This window comes from Kogia breviceps, chromosome 1 (genome assembly GCF_026419965.1).
Source record: "Kogia breviceps isolate mKogBre1 chromosome 1, mKogBre1 haplotype 1, whole genome shotgun sequence".
NCBI classification, from domain to species: Eukaryota; Metazoa; Chordata; class Mammalia; order Artiodactyla; family Physeteridae; genus Kogia; species Kogia breviceps.
The window spans coordinates 8534016-8548876 of NC_081310.1; the positions used below are offsets into that span (position 1 = coordinate 8534016).

At 39.9% G+C, this 14861-nt stretch overlaps 1 protein-coding gene across 6 annotated transcripts in view; it reads left to right on the plus strand.

Moving 5' to 3' along the window:
• Positions 1–14861, plus strand: part of UCHL5 (ubiquitin C-terminal hydrolase L5) — a 50101-nt gene that overhangs the window by 4480 nt on the left and 30760 nt on the right. For all 6 annotated transcript variants that reach the window (XR_010839334.1, XR_010839336.1, XM_059041577.2 and 3 more), the window contains exons 2-3: positions 4337–4400; positions 6094–6199. Coding sequence is in view for 4 of the 6 variants with exons in the window: in XM_059041577.2 (XP_058897560.1) it covers positions 4337–4400; positions 6094–6199 (170 nt within the window). In the remaining 2 variants the exon portion in view is untranslated. The remainder of the gene's footprint in view (positions 1–4336; positions 4401–6093; positions 6200–14861) is intronic.

The following is a 14861-nucleotide window of genomic DNA, read 5'->3' on the forward strand; positions in this document are numbered from 1 at the left end:
TAGACAGCAATAGGTCTTCCCTCCGCCCCAGAGGGAGACAATATCTATACCTTTCAAGTCTGTTTACTACTTTGACATCCTTGAAAAGACAGTTTTGAACAAATCTGGTAATTCCTCTCAGAAGACAAGCAGTAACAGTAGAAACCCATTGAGAATTGTCTCCCAACTAAACCCATCCTTTCTTTCTATACCAAATGTGCCATTCCCTCCGCTACTCTGATTAATCTGACCCGACCTGCAGGGCTGGTACCACATCTGTTCAACTTATCTGTTGGAGTGTTTTTGTTAGGGAGCCAGGTGACTTTTTCAAGTCTTTGTATCAACCTTTCCTCTTAAGCTTAAGGCATTAACTCAGGTATAGCAGGGTGTATTCGTGACTGCGCAGACTCTGCCTGGGTCTGCAGGGAAGAAGTCTAGAAAAATTCCATCGCCCACAACAACTCAGGCCCCGGAGCTGAGGCAGGTCTGAGTGACTCAGAGCCCATGCGGTGTTTCCTTTACGTGAAGGTCTGTTTCAGACACTTGTAAGGTGCATGTCACCTTGTTTTGGGGAGAGAGGCAAGTTAATGCCTGGCATTAATTGAAAGCATAGGCATTCACACAAGAAATAAAAGTGTAGTTATGAGCACATGGTATGCCTGGAAGCAAGTGTTGATTATAATCGTTGGGGCCTCCAAAATGGGACCTTCTTATTAGGGGTACAGGCTAACAGTGTCTCCAGCTTAGGGCTCCCTGTTCATTTCACATAGTTGAGTCTAGTCCTCATTTTTGGAGAGATTGCCCAAGAGCTGACAATGCGGTTTTTCCTGATTGGTCCCATCACCAGCTAAATGACATTTGTCTGTGCCATGAAATAACCGAAAACGGGGTTGGGGAAGATACCAAGGGCTGTTTTTCACGGGAGGTGCAGAAGCTGGGCCCACGCCTGCTGCTTCTGGTAGACCTGTTGATACGGTTAGGGGACTGGTAATCGATGTTGTCAGAACTGTGTGTTGCAAGCTAGCATCCCTACCAGTCAATTAAATTTAAGGCGCTGGCAACAGACTGGGAGAGCCTCACCAGAGTATTTTTCCTGGGGAGAAAGACTCCAGGTACATTGTTAAGAAAATTATTTTTAGAATTAGTTTCTGAATAGACTGTTTTATGGAGCCACCAGTACTATAATACAAATGTGTTAGTCAAGATATAAACAGTTTAAAACATTTTAATTTAAAATGTATTTAATGTCCTGTTAAGTAAAATCAATTTAATAAAAGCACTGTTCTGGTTTGAACGACAGATTATTTAGTCATCCTAGTTAAGACCCGGTTCAACTATTTTTAAAATTTTTATTTATTTATTTAATTTTTTTTGGCTGCGCGGCATGTGGGTTCTTAATTCCCTGACCCGGGTTCAAACCTGAGCACCTTGCGTTGGAAGCAGGGAGTCTTAACCACTGGACCGCCAGGGAAGTCCCCCCAGTTCAACTATACAGCAAAGTTTTTTCTGATCAGCAAGGATAGTTGGCTACCTCTTAACTTCCAGAACGCATCCCGTGCACCTTCCATGTGCAAAATATGCAGACTGCACTGTCTTTGAGTTATTTGAGCTTGTTTCCTACTAGGTTGAAGTTCTTAAGCATTGTTAAAATAGTTTATTATTTCCTGTCCTTGTTAGGGCCTAATACCATGCTTGGCACGTACTTTCAACCTGCGGTCCGTTGAATCCGCGGACCCAGAACCCGCTGGATACAGAGGGCTGAATGTATTTGTTAAATAGAAGTGAATTGTTCAGTTTTTAAAGCCTACCCCCCACCCCACTCAACTTTTTACTTAATATATATTAGAGGAATCCGCATGGTGAGTCTTTGTGTTTGGTATTTGAGAACGCATACCTCACAATGATTGTGTTTGGTATTTGAGAACGTATACCTCACAATGATTGTGTGGATTGGATGAAGCAGGTAGTATTCTTGTTTTAAACATGAGGAGAGTGAGGCTCAGAGACATGTTTCACTCAAGGTAAAGAACTTAAAGGCAGTGCTAGAATTACAACCCAGCTCTCTTGAATCATTGCTTATTTCTCTTTCCATTATACCATGCATTATTTGAAATTGAATGTACATAAGGAGATTATTACAGTTGAATGTATATAAGGAGATAGATGCTAACAGTTAAGTACTAGGTTTTCCTTACACAGAGATATGTATGTGTCTAACATAAGGTTATTTAAACGGTGTCACCACTTGAAATTATACCTTTGCAAAAGATTTGGGGGCTCTTTTAATTCAGTGGTTTGTTGTGTTTTTGTATGATATGTGCAATGCTTTAACGTTTGGCCTTTTTACAGTTGATTTCCAATAGCATAACCAGTGTTAACAAGTGCATTAGTGTTCTTTTGTGCCCTTGATACACGTATAAATATAGGTTCACACTTAAACAAGCTTTTTTTCCCCAACTTAATGTATCTAGACGTCTAGCAACCTGTTCTAGACATTCAGGTTGTTTCTAGTTCTTCTCTACTACAAATAAATGAAGTAACTCTGCTTGTACCTGTGTCTTTAATACTTGGGTGGGAGCTAATAGATACTTGCTGAGCAGAGCAAATTGAGGTACTGAATGGTATGAATGGCCAAAGTCACATAGTTGGTTGGTCCAGTATTTTTTTTTTTTTAAACCACAGATTTTTGCATGTGATCTAAAGGCTTCTCCAGCACTCACCTGAAAATAATCTGGAACAATGGAAAGTGCCCAGGCTTTGGAACCAGACATGGGTTTTAATTAACTTTTTGGCATATATTAGTTGTAGTGAATTTAGATAAGACACCTAACATCCCTAAGCCTCTTCCATATAATACTTTCCTTGCAGGGATTAGAGAAAATGCATTCAAAGCACTTTACACATTGAAGTTACTGGTAAATACGGCTGTTTTTTCCTGTTGTGATCATAATGCTACCTGACATTTAATGGATCCTTAAAGTGTGCCGAGGCATTGTATTAAATGTATCTCGTGCATAATAAATTACCTTTTGAGATAGTAAGTTGTCTCATTTATTTCTCACAACAGCTCTATGAGTACGGAGAACAGAGAGGTTCAGTGGTCATATAGCCGGTAAATGGAGGAGCCACGGTTCAAACCTTGGCAGTTTGGAGGCCAGGTTCTTAACCAGTACGCCATCACCACCAGATGACCTACTAGAGCACAGTTCTCAACCTCGGTACTCTTGCTTTGCCTTGCAGGGATTAGACCCTTTCGGCCCGATAATTCATTTTGTCTTGACACTTTGGGGCAGATAATTCTCTGTTGTCAGGGGCTATTCTGTGCAATGTAGGATGTTCAGTATCTCTGGCCTCTACCTACTAGATGCTACCTGTCCCCCCCCCCAAGTGACAGCAGTGACAGTAAAAATGTCTTCAGACATTTTGAGATGTTCCCTGGCAGGGGTGGGGGGTGCAGAGGCATAAAAAAAATCATCCTGGTTGAGAACCACTGTTGTAGAAGAAGAACATATTTGGGGGACTCTGATGTAGTTTGTAGTAAATTAAATTTTTAAAGTACAGAATTGGAATTTAGGAAAAGGGTCAGAACTAAATAGTGTTCTGAAATGCACTGTTAAATGGTAGCTATTTATTACCACTTTATTTATTTATTTATTTTATTATTTATTTTTGGCTTTGTTGGGTCTTTGTTGCTGCGTGCGGGCTTTCTCTAGTTGCAGTGTGCGGGCTTCTCATTGCGGTGTCTTCTCTTGTTCTGGAGCACAGGCTCTAGGCGTGTGGGCTTCAGTAATTGTAGCATGTGGGCTCAGTAGTTGTGGCTCATGGGCTCTAGAGCGCAGGCTCAGTAGGTGTGGCACACGAGCTTAGTTGCTCCATGGCATGTGGGATCTTCCCGGACCAGGGCTTAAACCCATGTCCTCTGCATTGGCAGGCGGATTCTCAGCCACTGCGCCACCAGGGAAGCCCCTTTTACCACTTTAAAAATAAAGGGTACAGTAAGGAAAAAGGGGGACTGCGGGCAGAGCTGTGGAAACATAACAGCTGAGTGAAGAGAGTGGATGAGGAGGAGCCAGAGATTGAGAGAGACTGAGAAGGAGGAGTCATGGGGGGGTGTTCCAGTGAAAATAAATCTTGAAACTTTTTAAAGTTGTCAAAGGAATATACTCCCACTGTAATAACTGGGAAATAGTAAAGGTAGGGCCAGGATTTGACTGTGAGCTTTATCAGTTTTACCATTTTAAATTGTCATGTCTTATCGCCCCCAAATGTGCTTTTCTTTCAGGTAATATTTTATTTAATGGCAAAGGAAAAAAAAATGAGTTATTTTGTCTTCTGAAGAAATAATTTCTTATTTCAGGTTGCCGAGGAGCCCAAGTAGAGGAAATATGGAGCTTAGAGCCTGAGAATTTTGAAAAATTAAAGTAAGTATGTTTTTACTTAGGTTAAAAGTAATACGTCTATACTTAAGCAAACTTTCATGAGTTTATTTTGCTTGGGTTACCTTAGGCTGAACACATTATCTCCTTTAAGATTTTTTTCAGTTGTGTGAGGTAGGTATTATTCCCATTGTATAACCAAGAACCTGAGGCTCATAGATAAGTAACTTGCAAGGGATTCAAAGCTAAGTCTCTGTAATTCCATATCAACAAAGTACTGATAGGTTGATTTTTTTACAACTTTCACTTATAGATCAATAGTGTTAGAACATGGAACACATTTTAACATAAAACACATGAATGATAGGTCAGTCTACAAAAAACTGTATTTGACAGATAATGTATATTAATAGTAATTCAGAACTTTTTAAAAAATTTAGTTCATTTTTGGCTGTGTTGGGTCTTCATGCTGCACGCGGGCTTTCTCTAGTTGCAGCGAGCAGGGGCCACCCTTCGTTGAGGTGCGCGGGCTTCTTATTGTGGTGGCTTCTCTTGTTGCAGAGCTCGGGCTCTAGGCGCGCGGGTTCAGTAGTTGTGGCTCATGGGCTCTAGAGCGCAGGCTCAGTAGTTGTGGTGCACGGACTTAGTTGCTCCGCGGCATGTGGGATCTTCCCGGACCAGGGCTCGAACCCGTGTCCCCTGCATTGGCAGGCAGACTCTCAACCACTGGGCCACCAGGGAAGTCCCAGAACTTTTTTTTATACATTATTACATTGTTTCTTGGGAAGGTTACAGTTCAGATTCCAAATGTTGATGCCAGGAAGTACCTTCCTCTTACTCCGTCCTTCTGACTTCTCTGGACCTCTCCTTAACCCCCAACCTCCAAGCATTGACCCTGGATTGCAGATGGAGGGCTAGGGAGTTTTCACTGCGGGGAGCATTCGTAGGTCCTGGAATGGGGACTGTAGGGATATGTTTTTTTATAGTAAGGAGACAGTTCCCTCCCCCCTATCTTCTTCTTCCCCACAAAGAGAGCAATCATTTTAGATGGAATAAGAGAGAAATTCTGGCTGGATGATCAGGGAAGGTTAATTAAAGATGCATCATTTGACCTGTCTTTAAGGGATAGGAAAGATTTTTGTTGCATGGAAGGCAGTGGTGAAAGACGGACTGGAGAGAATGCTAAAGCGGTGATTTAACGGTTTGTGGGCAACAGCCTTTCCTTTGGGGAGGCGGTGATTTCATTTTGTGTGAGATGCAACATCCAGTCATAATGCAGTGTGACGGTTGCTCATGCATCCAATAATTAAATGAAGGTGACGTCCTATATTTCTTAGTATTTATGCTAGCAGCCATTTGCCTGTAAACATCCTATGTGGACTTTATTCGCGTATATCAGAATTCAGTCTAGGGTTAATAGCTTCTTCTAGTTTTGCTATGTTCTTTCTGTTTTTAAGTGAGGTAATATAAGGTAGAGTTGAATAATGCACAGATTTGAGATTATTCCTTTCATTATAATTCCATTTTAATTGATGTATTGTTTTTTTTAAGTTTTGTTAGCTGTGTCTTGGGCAACATTCTAGTAACTATGAACAGCAATAGAAATCTTAAAAAAATTTCTCAAATTTACTTCATTTGCATTGTATTTGTTACGTAAATGACTAAAACTCAACATATTGACAGTGTGTTAAAAGAAGCAAGGTTTGGTGTCACTAATTTGTATTTTTTTGTTTTGTAGGCCAGTTCATGGGTTGATTTTTCTTTTCAAGTGGCAGCCAGGAGAAGAACCAGCAGGCTCTGTGGTTCAGGACTCCAGACTTGACACGATATTTTTTGCCAAGCAGGTATGGTCCTTGGATACTGTGGAGTCTCAAGAGCAGCCCTCTTTACAGACAGCACTCTTCCACCTGTGTCTCTAGTGTAGCAGTTCTCAAACTTCTCGGTCCTGTGACTCCTTCACATTCTTAAAAATTATTGAGGTCCCCAAAGACCTTCTGTTTATATGGGTTATATTTATTAGTATTTATCATTGAGACATTAAAACTGAGACATTTAAAATATTAATTGCTTTAAAAGTAACAGTAAATTCATTTTACATGTTAATGATAATGTATTTTTTTTAATGAAGCATAAATATCTTTACCAAAGCAAAAGAGTAGTGAGAAGAGTGCATTATTTTACATTTTTGTAAATATCTTTAATGTCTGGCTTAATAGCACACAGCTGGATTCTCCTATCAGCTTCTTTATTTAGTCAGTTGCAATGTTTTCGTTTTGTTTTGTTTTTGGTTGAAGTACATGATTTAGTCTCACACATGTGTAGTTGGAGAGGGAGAAGTATGTTAATTTCTTTTCCAGGAAATTATGGATAGTCTTTGATATATGAAAACTCCAAAAATGTTCCTCTTCTAAAGATTGGTTGCAGTGTGAAATCTGAGATCATATTAATGAACTTTGTACTTTGATATATAAAAATCCTTTGGTTTATCTTTGCTCTTCAAAAGGATCTTTTACTCTTGGAGGATCTTATAACATTGTGCATTGGTCATTTTGAAAATTTACCAACTTAGGCAGATTTTCTAAATGTTGACACATGATTATATATGTTATCAACAAGTCACATTTGTTAATATCAGCATCTGTATCATTAGAAGAATTGATAAGTATCCTGAAACTTTTAAACTCACAGTGGTGGACCTATGGATCTGAATCTTACAAAATTCTAATTTTCGCTTGAGAATTCAAATTTTATGAAGGACAACAAAATATATCAGATGTTTTCCTTGAAGTGACAGACTCATTTCACTCATTTTCAAGAAAATATCTGCCAGGTACCGTCTGAACAACCGTATTTGTCCGCTGCATGTCCTTCCAAGTAAAAAATGATGTTCCAAGAAAAAAGCAGCCAACTTAGTGGACAGTTCAAACAATTGCACCAATGCCTTTCCTGGAATCGACTGGCATGTATTGGTTTTCAGCTGAAGTGCTTTATTTGTACCACCTGTTTCACTCAACCACTTGTACTCTGAGGTCAAAATATAATAAAAATTTTACTCCTTTATCAAAGACATTCTTCACTAAAATTGGTTTTTGTTTTGTTAATTGTTTAAATTACGCACGTGTGTCAGTGAAACAGTTTAATGCCACGGCCTAGGTATATGCTAAAATACCAGTAGTTTTACCCTCGATTGCTGTTGTGCTACAGTGTAAATAAGAAAGCAGGGGGAAAAAGCAAAAACTGTTTTGGAATTATTATGGAAACAATTTTGAGCTCACAAACCCCTTGAAAAGGGTCTTAGGAATGCCCAGGGTTACATGGACCCCACTTTGAGAACTGCTGTTCTGGAGTATACAGTGAAACGTTTAACCAACGTTATTAGATGCCTCCATATTTTGGAGTCCGTTGTTTGGAAAAGCTGAAAAAGAGAATGATGGAAGAGGTTTGATTAATGTATAAAATCTAAGCTAAATATGATCGCATTTGTTTGAAAATTGCACTTAGTTTTGAGACTCAAAAAATTGCTTAAGATAATCTCATTACCCTTTAGAAAGGTGGAAACAATAAAACTACTAATGCTCATTACTGCCCTTTAAATCAAATGTTTACTACTCCACTTAGTAACTTGTTTTTCCTTTTTCTCTTGTTTTTTACTTTTTTCCATTTTCCCCCCAACTTTTAAAAATTGAGTGTTTTTAGAGAAATTAGAGTTTTTTTGCTTTACTTCAAGGGTTAGGAAAACATTATTTTATCATTGTGTACTTAAAAGTATCTTAAGTTACAGAAATATATAGTGATGAGTGAATATCCGTGTGCTCCCACAGCCACGTCTACTGACCCCTTCTAACAGATTGACTCGTTCATTTAATCAGCGAGTAGTTGTTGAGCACCTTCTTTGTGCCGGGCATTGTTTTAGGTCCTAGGGATGTAATGTTGGATAAGGCAGGCATGTGTCTTCTTAGTGGTAACAGCTATCACCATAGCAGTACCAACAACAGCCCACATTTACCGTGTGTGTTGTGTGCCAGATATTGTGCTTTAGATACAGTATTTATTTAACCCTTGCAACAGCCCTATGAGATGTTACCCTCATCTCACAGATGAAGGAATTGAGGCCTAGAAAAATTAACTTACTTGCCTGAGGTCACACAGCTGGTTTAAGTACCTGGTGGATCCAGGTCTGAAGCCCAGGTCGGTGGTTCCACCTGCCATACTGCCTCCCACGTTTTCTATTCACTTGCTAACACATTCTTATTACTTTTTTTTTTTTTTTTTACTGAAGTTGGACTGCTGTGCAAAATATTTTGCATCTTTCTTCACTCAATGATAAAAGTTTGGGGGCTCCCCTGGTGGCGCAGTGGTTGAGAGTCCGCCTGCCGATGCGGGGGACACGGGTTCGAGCCCCGGTCCGGGAGGATCCCACCCACATGCCGCGGAGCGGCTGGACCCGTGAGCCATGGCCGCTGAGCCTGTGCGTCCGGAGCCCGTGCTCCGCAACAGTGAGAGGGCCTCGCACCGCAATGAGGAGTGGCCCCCGCTTGCCGCAACTAGAGAAAGCCCTCGCACAGAAATGAAGACCCAACAGAGCCAAAAAAAAAAATTTATAAAACAACAATTAACATTTAGTACATCACATAACCACCTTTTTTTTTTTTTTTTTTTTTTTTAAAGTGACTTTCAGTGCACATAACAGTATTAGCTAACATATTGAAGGCTTGTCAGGTACTTTTATATGTATTATTTTTTAGTATTAATTTATTTGTAATAACTGATCCTCACCACGACCCTATGTGGTTTTACAGGTTCCTCGTCATTTCACAGATGTGGAAACTGAGTCCCAGAGAGGTTAAGAAACTTGCCCAAGTTATGTAGATAGTCAGTGGGAGAGCTGGGTGCAAACCCAGGCACTCTTGCCTTGAAGTCCATACTCTTAACCATATCCCAACACCACCTCTTTTAAAAGTATTCTTAGTATAAGCGTCCTATAATTTATTTAACTAAATTTCTTAATGATAAACATTTTGAGATTCTAATTATTTCTCTAGCACAAATAATCAATTTATAAATTGTAATATTTATTATTGTACTATAATAATTATAATCACTGTTTGTGATTTTCAAGATCTAGGTAGTAGAGAAAAAGTAGAGGACAGATAGTTTGGTCCTTCAGGTGATTTTTCTCCTTTTAAAGACAGTTTTTTTAAGGTGTATAGGAATCTATAACCATGATATAAAGTGTAAGCATTATAAAGTACAGTGTAGAAAATAAAAGTCCATTATAATCCCTGCTCCAGAGATAACCACTTAAAACAGTTTATATTTTTCAAGATTTTTTTCATATATATTTGTGTGTGTATTTAATTATATTTCTTCCATACTAAATTGTAAACCCAGGAGTTTTCATGTATAATGCCTGCCACATAGGTATCTGATAAATGTAGAAAGAATATTACAGTTAAAGAACACTAGGATTCACTAAGACACTAACAATGACTGACTTATAGAGGCGTAGGTATTTTTAAGGTATAAGAAAGTACCCTACAAAGAAAAAGAAATGATACTGGAGTATGAATTTATAATTTCTAGAGTCCCTTGATACTTTCCTAGTTCTGTATTACATTTCTGCCTTACTATAATTTAATGTTTTATTTGTATCACATTATTCCTGCCATGTTTATTAATATGCCAGATTAGTGATTTCCCAATTATATTTTATTTTTTTATACTATATTATGCCAACAGTTTCTATTAAACTGATGAGTAATTCAACAACAATATCTATCAGTCTTTTTAGTGTATTCCTCCTATGAGCCTCTGCTAGAAATTTTATAGTATATATTACATAAATATATAATCCTTCATTCTAGGCTTCAAGAGCTTATAGTAAAGATTTCCAATCCAGGGTCTCTGGACTCTGAGGAATATTTTCAGATATTTAAAACATTTAATTAAAATTATATTTATTTGTGATAATGTCACACAGATTAACTAAATACATAGTTGTGGTATTTATGGATGGAATTGCATCATTTTAGAGAGGTAATACTGCCTGTCTTATGCTAATCATATGCTCTAACTGGAAGTGTGCATATGTGTGGATCATTGATTAACAAAGTATCTAGAGAAGAAGGTGTCTTCTGATAGTTACAATTTGTGTGTAAGGATCCAGGAACGACCCTTTTGGTAATGCTTCTCTGCAAAACACTGTTGTCTTGTTGCTGGTTCACTGATGAGCAAGCTGAGGTCTGTCTGACTTATTGCTTTAGGTCACTGGTACTCGGTTGGTGTGACTCCACCCGCTCAGTCTTCCAGGAGAGAATGATGGCGTGTCTGCAGTGTGTCAGACACTGTGCCAGGTGCTTGGGGAATGATAACCGGTCAGGAGCCCTCTCCTCAAGGGTGTCTAGAGCTTAGTGGAGGAGATTGGTATTAATCAGTGAAATACAAAATTACAGTGGCAATAAGTGCTGCATGGAGTGAAATGAGAACCGTATTGTGGAGTTTAAAAATAATCTATTAAGACTACCCTCCCTTTGGACACCAACTACAGACTTTTGGATACCACAAACCACCCTCACTTCTGATACTCGCAAGTTTGGGGAGCCCCCCAGACCACCCTCAGGTTCTGTAATTTGTTAGAAAAACTCATAGACCTCACCCAAATCTGTTATAGTCACATAGTTTATTGCAGTGGAAGGACACAGATTAAATTCAGCCGCGGGAAGAGACACAGAGGGCAGAGTCCAGGAAAGCTGCTCCGTGTCTTCTCCCAGGGCCGTCAAAGCCAGCCCAGCGCTGTAACTTGACTGGCAGTGATGTGTGACATCGTGCACAGACTGCTGCCCCTCAGGCCATCTCAGCCGATTCTTGGTGCCGAGTTTTTATCGGCCCTCAGTCTCCAGCCACCGTGGAGGTTGAGATGATACTGTTGACCCAGAACGCACCCTACCTAAGTCACACCGTGAGGCAATCTGTGTGGCCCACAGCCCCCAGGTAAAGGAAGACACTTTTGTGAGGCATGGCTTCTCAAGAGCTTAGAGATCACCTCCCAGGAGCCAAGGGCAAAGGCCAGGCCTCTCTTAGGGCAAGACTAGATTCTTCACTGCACACTTAAAAATGAGACTGACCTCTTCAGGGAGATCTGAGGGAGAAAGCTGCTCTGAGTAAGTGACGTTTCAGCTGAAATCTAAAGGTTAAGTAGGTATTAACTGGGCAAAAAGGTTGAGGATCATCCCAGATTACTAACAGCTTTATAGTCAAAGGGAGCAAGGCTGGCAGGATGTACTGTTACAGGAAGGCCAGTGTAGCTGGACTGGAGAGCGCACAGGCCAGGGAGGTATGAGATGACGAAGCTAAGCGATCGGTGTGTTAGTCAGGCGTCAGTACGATTCGGTGTAGAGAAACAAGGGTTTATAAGAAACACGAGTTTTCCTCTTCTCATTCACCGTGGAGCACGTCAAGATGGCAGCCTCTTTTGTTTTGTTCCTTTGTGTGTGCTTTCCATTCCAAAGGTTACTTCATGGTCTGAGATGATTGTTGGCGTTTCAGCCGTTCTATCTCAATTCCACATTCAAAACAGTAGAAGCGGACAACACACTCTCTTTTTACGGACGTTTTCTAGAACTTGCTCATGTTGCATGCGTTCTTCTCTTTGTCCAGAACTCAGTCACACGGCTGTACTTAGCAGCAGAGGGGGAAGCTGTCCTCATTCCAGGTGGACATGGACCCAGATAAAATTTGGGTCCTCTGTTCATCTGGAAGAGGGAGAAGGTGGATATTAGAGAGTAACTCTCCACTTCCTGCCAAGATGTGGACAGAGGCGGAGCATTCTTGAGCCTTTTGTCTGTATCCTAAGAGCAGGAGAAGGTTATTGAGGTGTTTTAAGAAGGGTGACATGATCAGATTTTCATTTAGAAGAGATCACTTTGGCTACAGTGTGGGGAATGTGTTTGAGGAGGAGGGAGTGGTGTAGGATATGAGACTACATATCAGTTAGGAGGCTTTTGTAGAAGTCCATGCAAAAGCAGGTAAAAGACTGTTAGTAGTGGTAGATGTGAACAGATTTGATTAGTACTCAGGAGGTAAAGTAGCACCTTTAATGTGTAATGATTAGACGTGATGAAGGAAGAGGACAGATCAATCAGTGATGATGAGTGTGTTTTTCTTTTTTCCTTTTTAAAAAGTTGATCTTCAGGTACACAGCATGGAATTATGATAATTCTTGACTGATGACACACGCTTATGTCCTCCTTTTATTTATTTTGTTTACTTATTTGGTGACTGAGTAACGTAGTAAGCACCTAAGAACTCACTGCCTAGATAAATGTCATCGAGCTGTCATTTCCTTCTGCCCCACCCGTTGTCCCACAGAGCTCTCATCCTCCCTCACTTCATCCAGGTAACCTGCATGTGGAATTCTGTATATCGTTGCCTTGCTTTCCACTTTCTGTATTTTTTCTAATCCTGAAAGGGCTGTGTGTATATAAAATTTTAACTTGATTAAAAAGTATCATGCTCTTTGTAGTTTTGGGAGACTTACTTTTTTGACTTAATATTTTAAGATTTATCCACTAGTTGTTTATAAAAATAGTTATTTTGCATGCTGTACGATAGTAATTGCACGAATGTGCATGAAGAGTAAGTAATTGTTTACTCTTTGTAGATTGGCATTTGAGTTTTCATTTGCATTACTGTAAACTGTGTGGCTATATACATTTTTGTACATCTCCTGTTGTATTTGTGCAAATTTCTCCTGGTACATATGTAAAAGTACAACAGTGCTTCTTCTGATAGGTAAATGTAACTTTAGGAGGAAATATCAAAGTGCTTTCGGAAGTAGCTACTCCAGTTTACCAGTTTACACCCCTACTAGCAATATCTGAGTTACTGTGTAGCCATGTACTCCAATCCGTGGTATGGTCAGGCCTTTTTTTTTAAAAAAAATAAATTTATTTATTTATTTATTTTGGACTGCATTGGGTCTTCGTTATTGGGTCTTTGTTGCTGTGTGCGGGCTTTCTCTAGTTGTGGCAAGCGAAGGCTGCTCCTTATGGCAGTGGCCTCTCTTGTTCCGGAGCATGGGCTCTAGGCACGTGGGCTTCAGTAGTTGTGGTCCGCAGGCTCAGCAGTTGTGGTTTGTGGGCTCTGGAGTGCAGGCTCAATAGTTGAGGCACACGGACTTAGTTGCTCTGTGGCATGTGGGATCTTCCCAGACCAGGGCTCAAACCCATGTCCCCTGCATTGGCAGGCAGGCCTTTTTGATTTTTGCCAGCCTGCTCATTCTAAATGGTACTTCATTATGGTCTTGGTTTACATCTCCCTGGGCACTAATCATGTTGAAAGGGTGTTGATGTACTTAGTGGCCATATGTGTTTCTTCTGTGAAATTCTTAAATTATTTTTCTGTAGGACTAATTGTACATTTTGATTTGTAGGGTTGTTTATATCTTCATGATACTGCTTCTCCCAGTTGGCACCTTATTGTTTTACCTTTTCTGGGTGTCTTTTGATGAATAGAATTTTGTGGGTTTTTTATTTATTTATTTTTATAAATTATTTTATGTATTTATTATTTTTGGCTGCGTTGGGTCTTCGTTGCTGCGTGCTGGCTTTCTCTAGTTGTGGTGAGCGGGGGCTGCTCTTTGTTGCAGTGCGCAGACTTCTCATTGCAGTGGCTTCTCCTGTTGCGGAGCACGGGCTCTAGGTGCACGGGCTTCAGTAGTTGTGGCTCGTGGGCTCTAGAGCGCAGACTCAGTAGTTGTGGCGCACGGGCTTAGTTGCTCCATAGCATGTGGGATCTTCCCAGACCAGGGCTCGAACCCGTGTCCCCTGCATTGGCAGGTGGATTCTTAACCACTGCGCCACCAGGGAAGCCCGAATTTTGTATTTTAGAGCCAATGCTTTTTTGCATCTTGTTTAAGAAATTGTTATCTCTCTGAATTTGTAAAAGATATTTACCTATGCATTTAAATTTTAATTTTTGCTATCTATGTCCATAATTCATTGGGAGTTGGATTTTGGTATATTATATGAGGCAGGGGTTCAATTTTATCTTTTTCCATGTGGATCACCCTTTTTTTCTAACCTCATTTATTGAACATACATTATTTTCCCTATTTATTGGACATGCCACCTCTGTTTTATACCATAGTTCCGTGTGTGTGTGCGCGCGCGCGCGCACGCATGCGTGCACTTTCTGGACTCTACTGATCAATTTGTCTGTCTCTCTGCCAATACCACACTGTCTTAATTCCTTTTACTTCTTTGTAAGTTCTTATATCTAATAGGTCATGTCTCTTCTCCCTCCTCTTTTTCAAAAATATCCTTGCTATTCTTGACCGTATGTTCTTCATATAAATTTCAATGTCATCTTATCAAATTGTGTGAAATATTCTGTTGGAATTTTGACTGGAATAGCATTAATATATGTATCAATTTGGGGAAAATTTATATCTTCATGATACTAAGTCATGAATGTAGTATGTATCTCTGTTAAGATCTGCTTTTATTT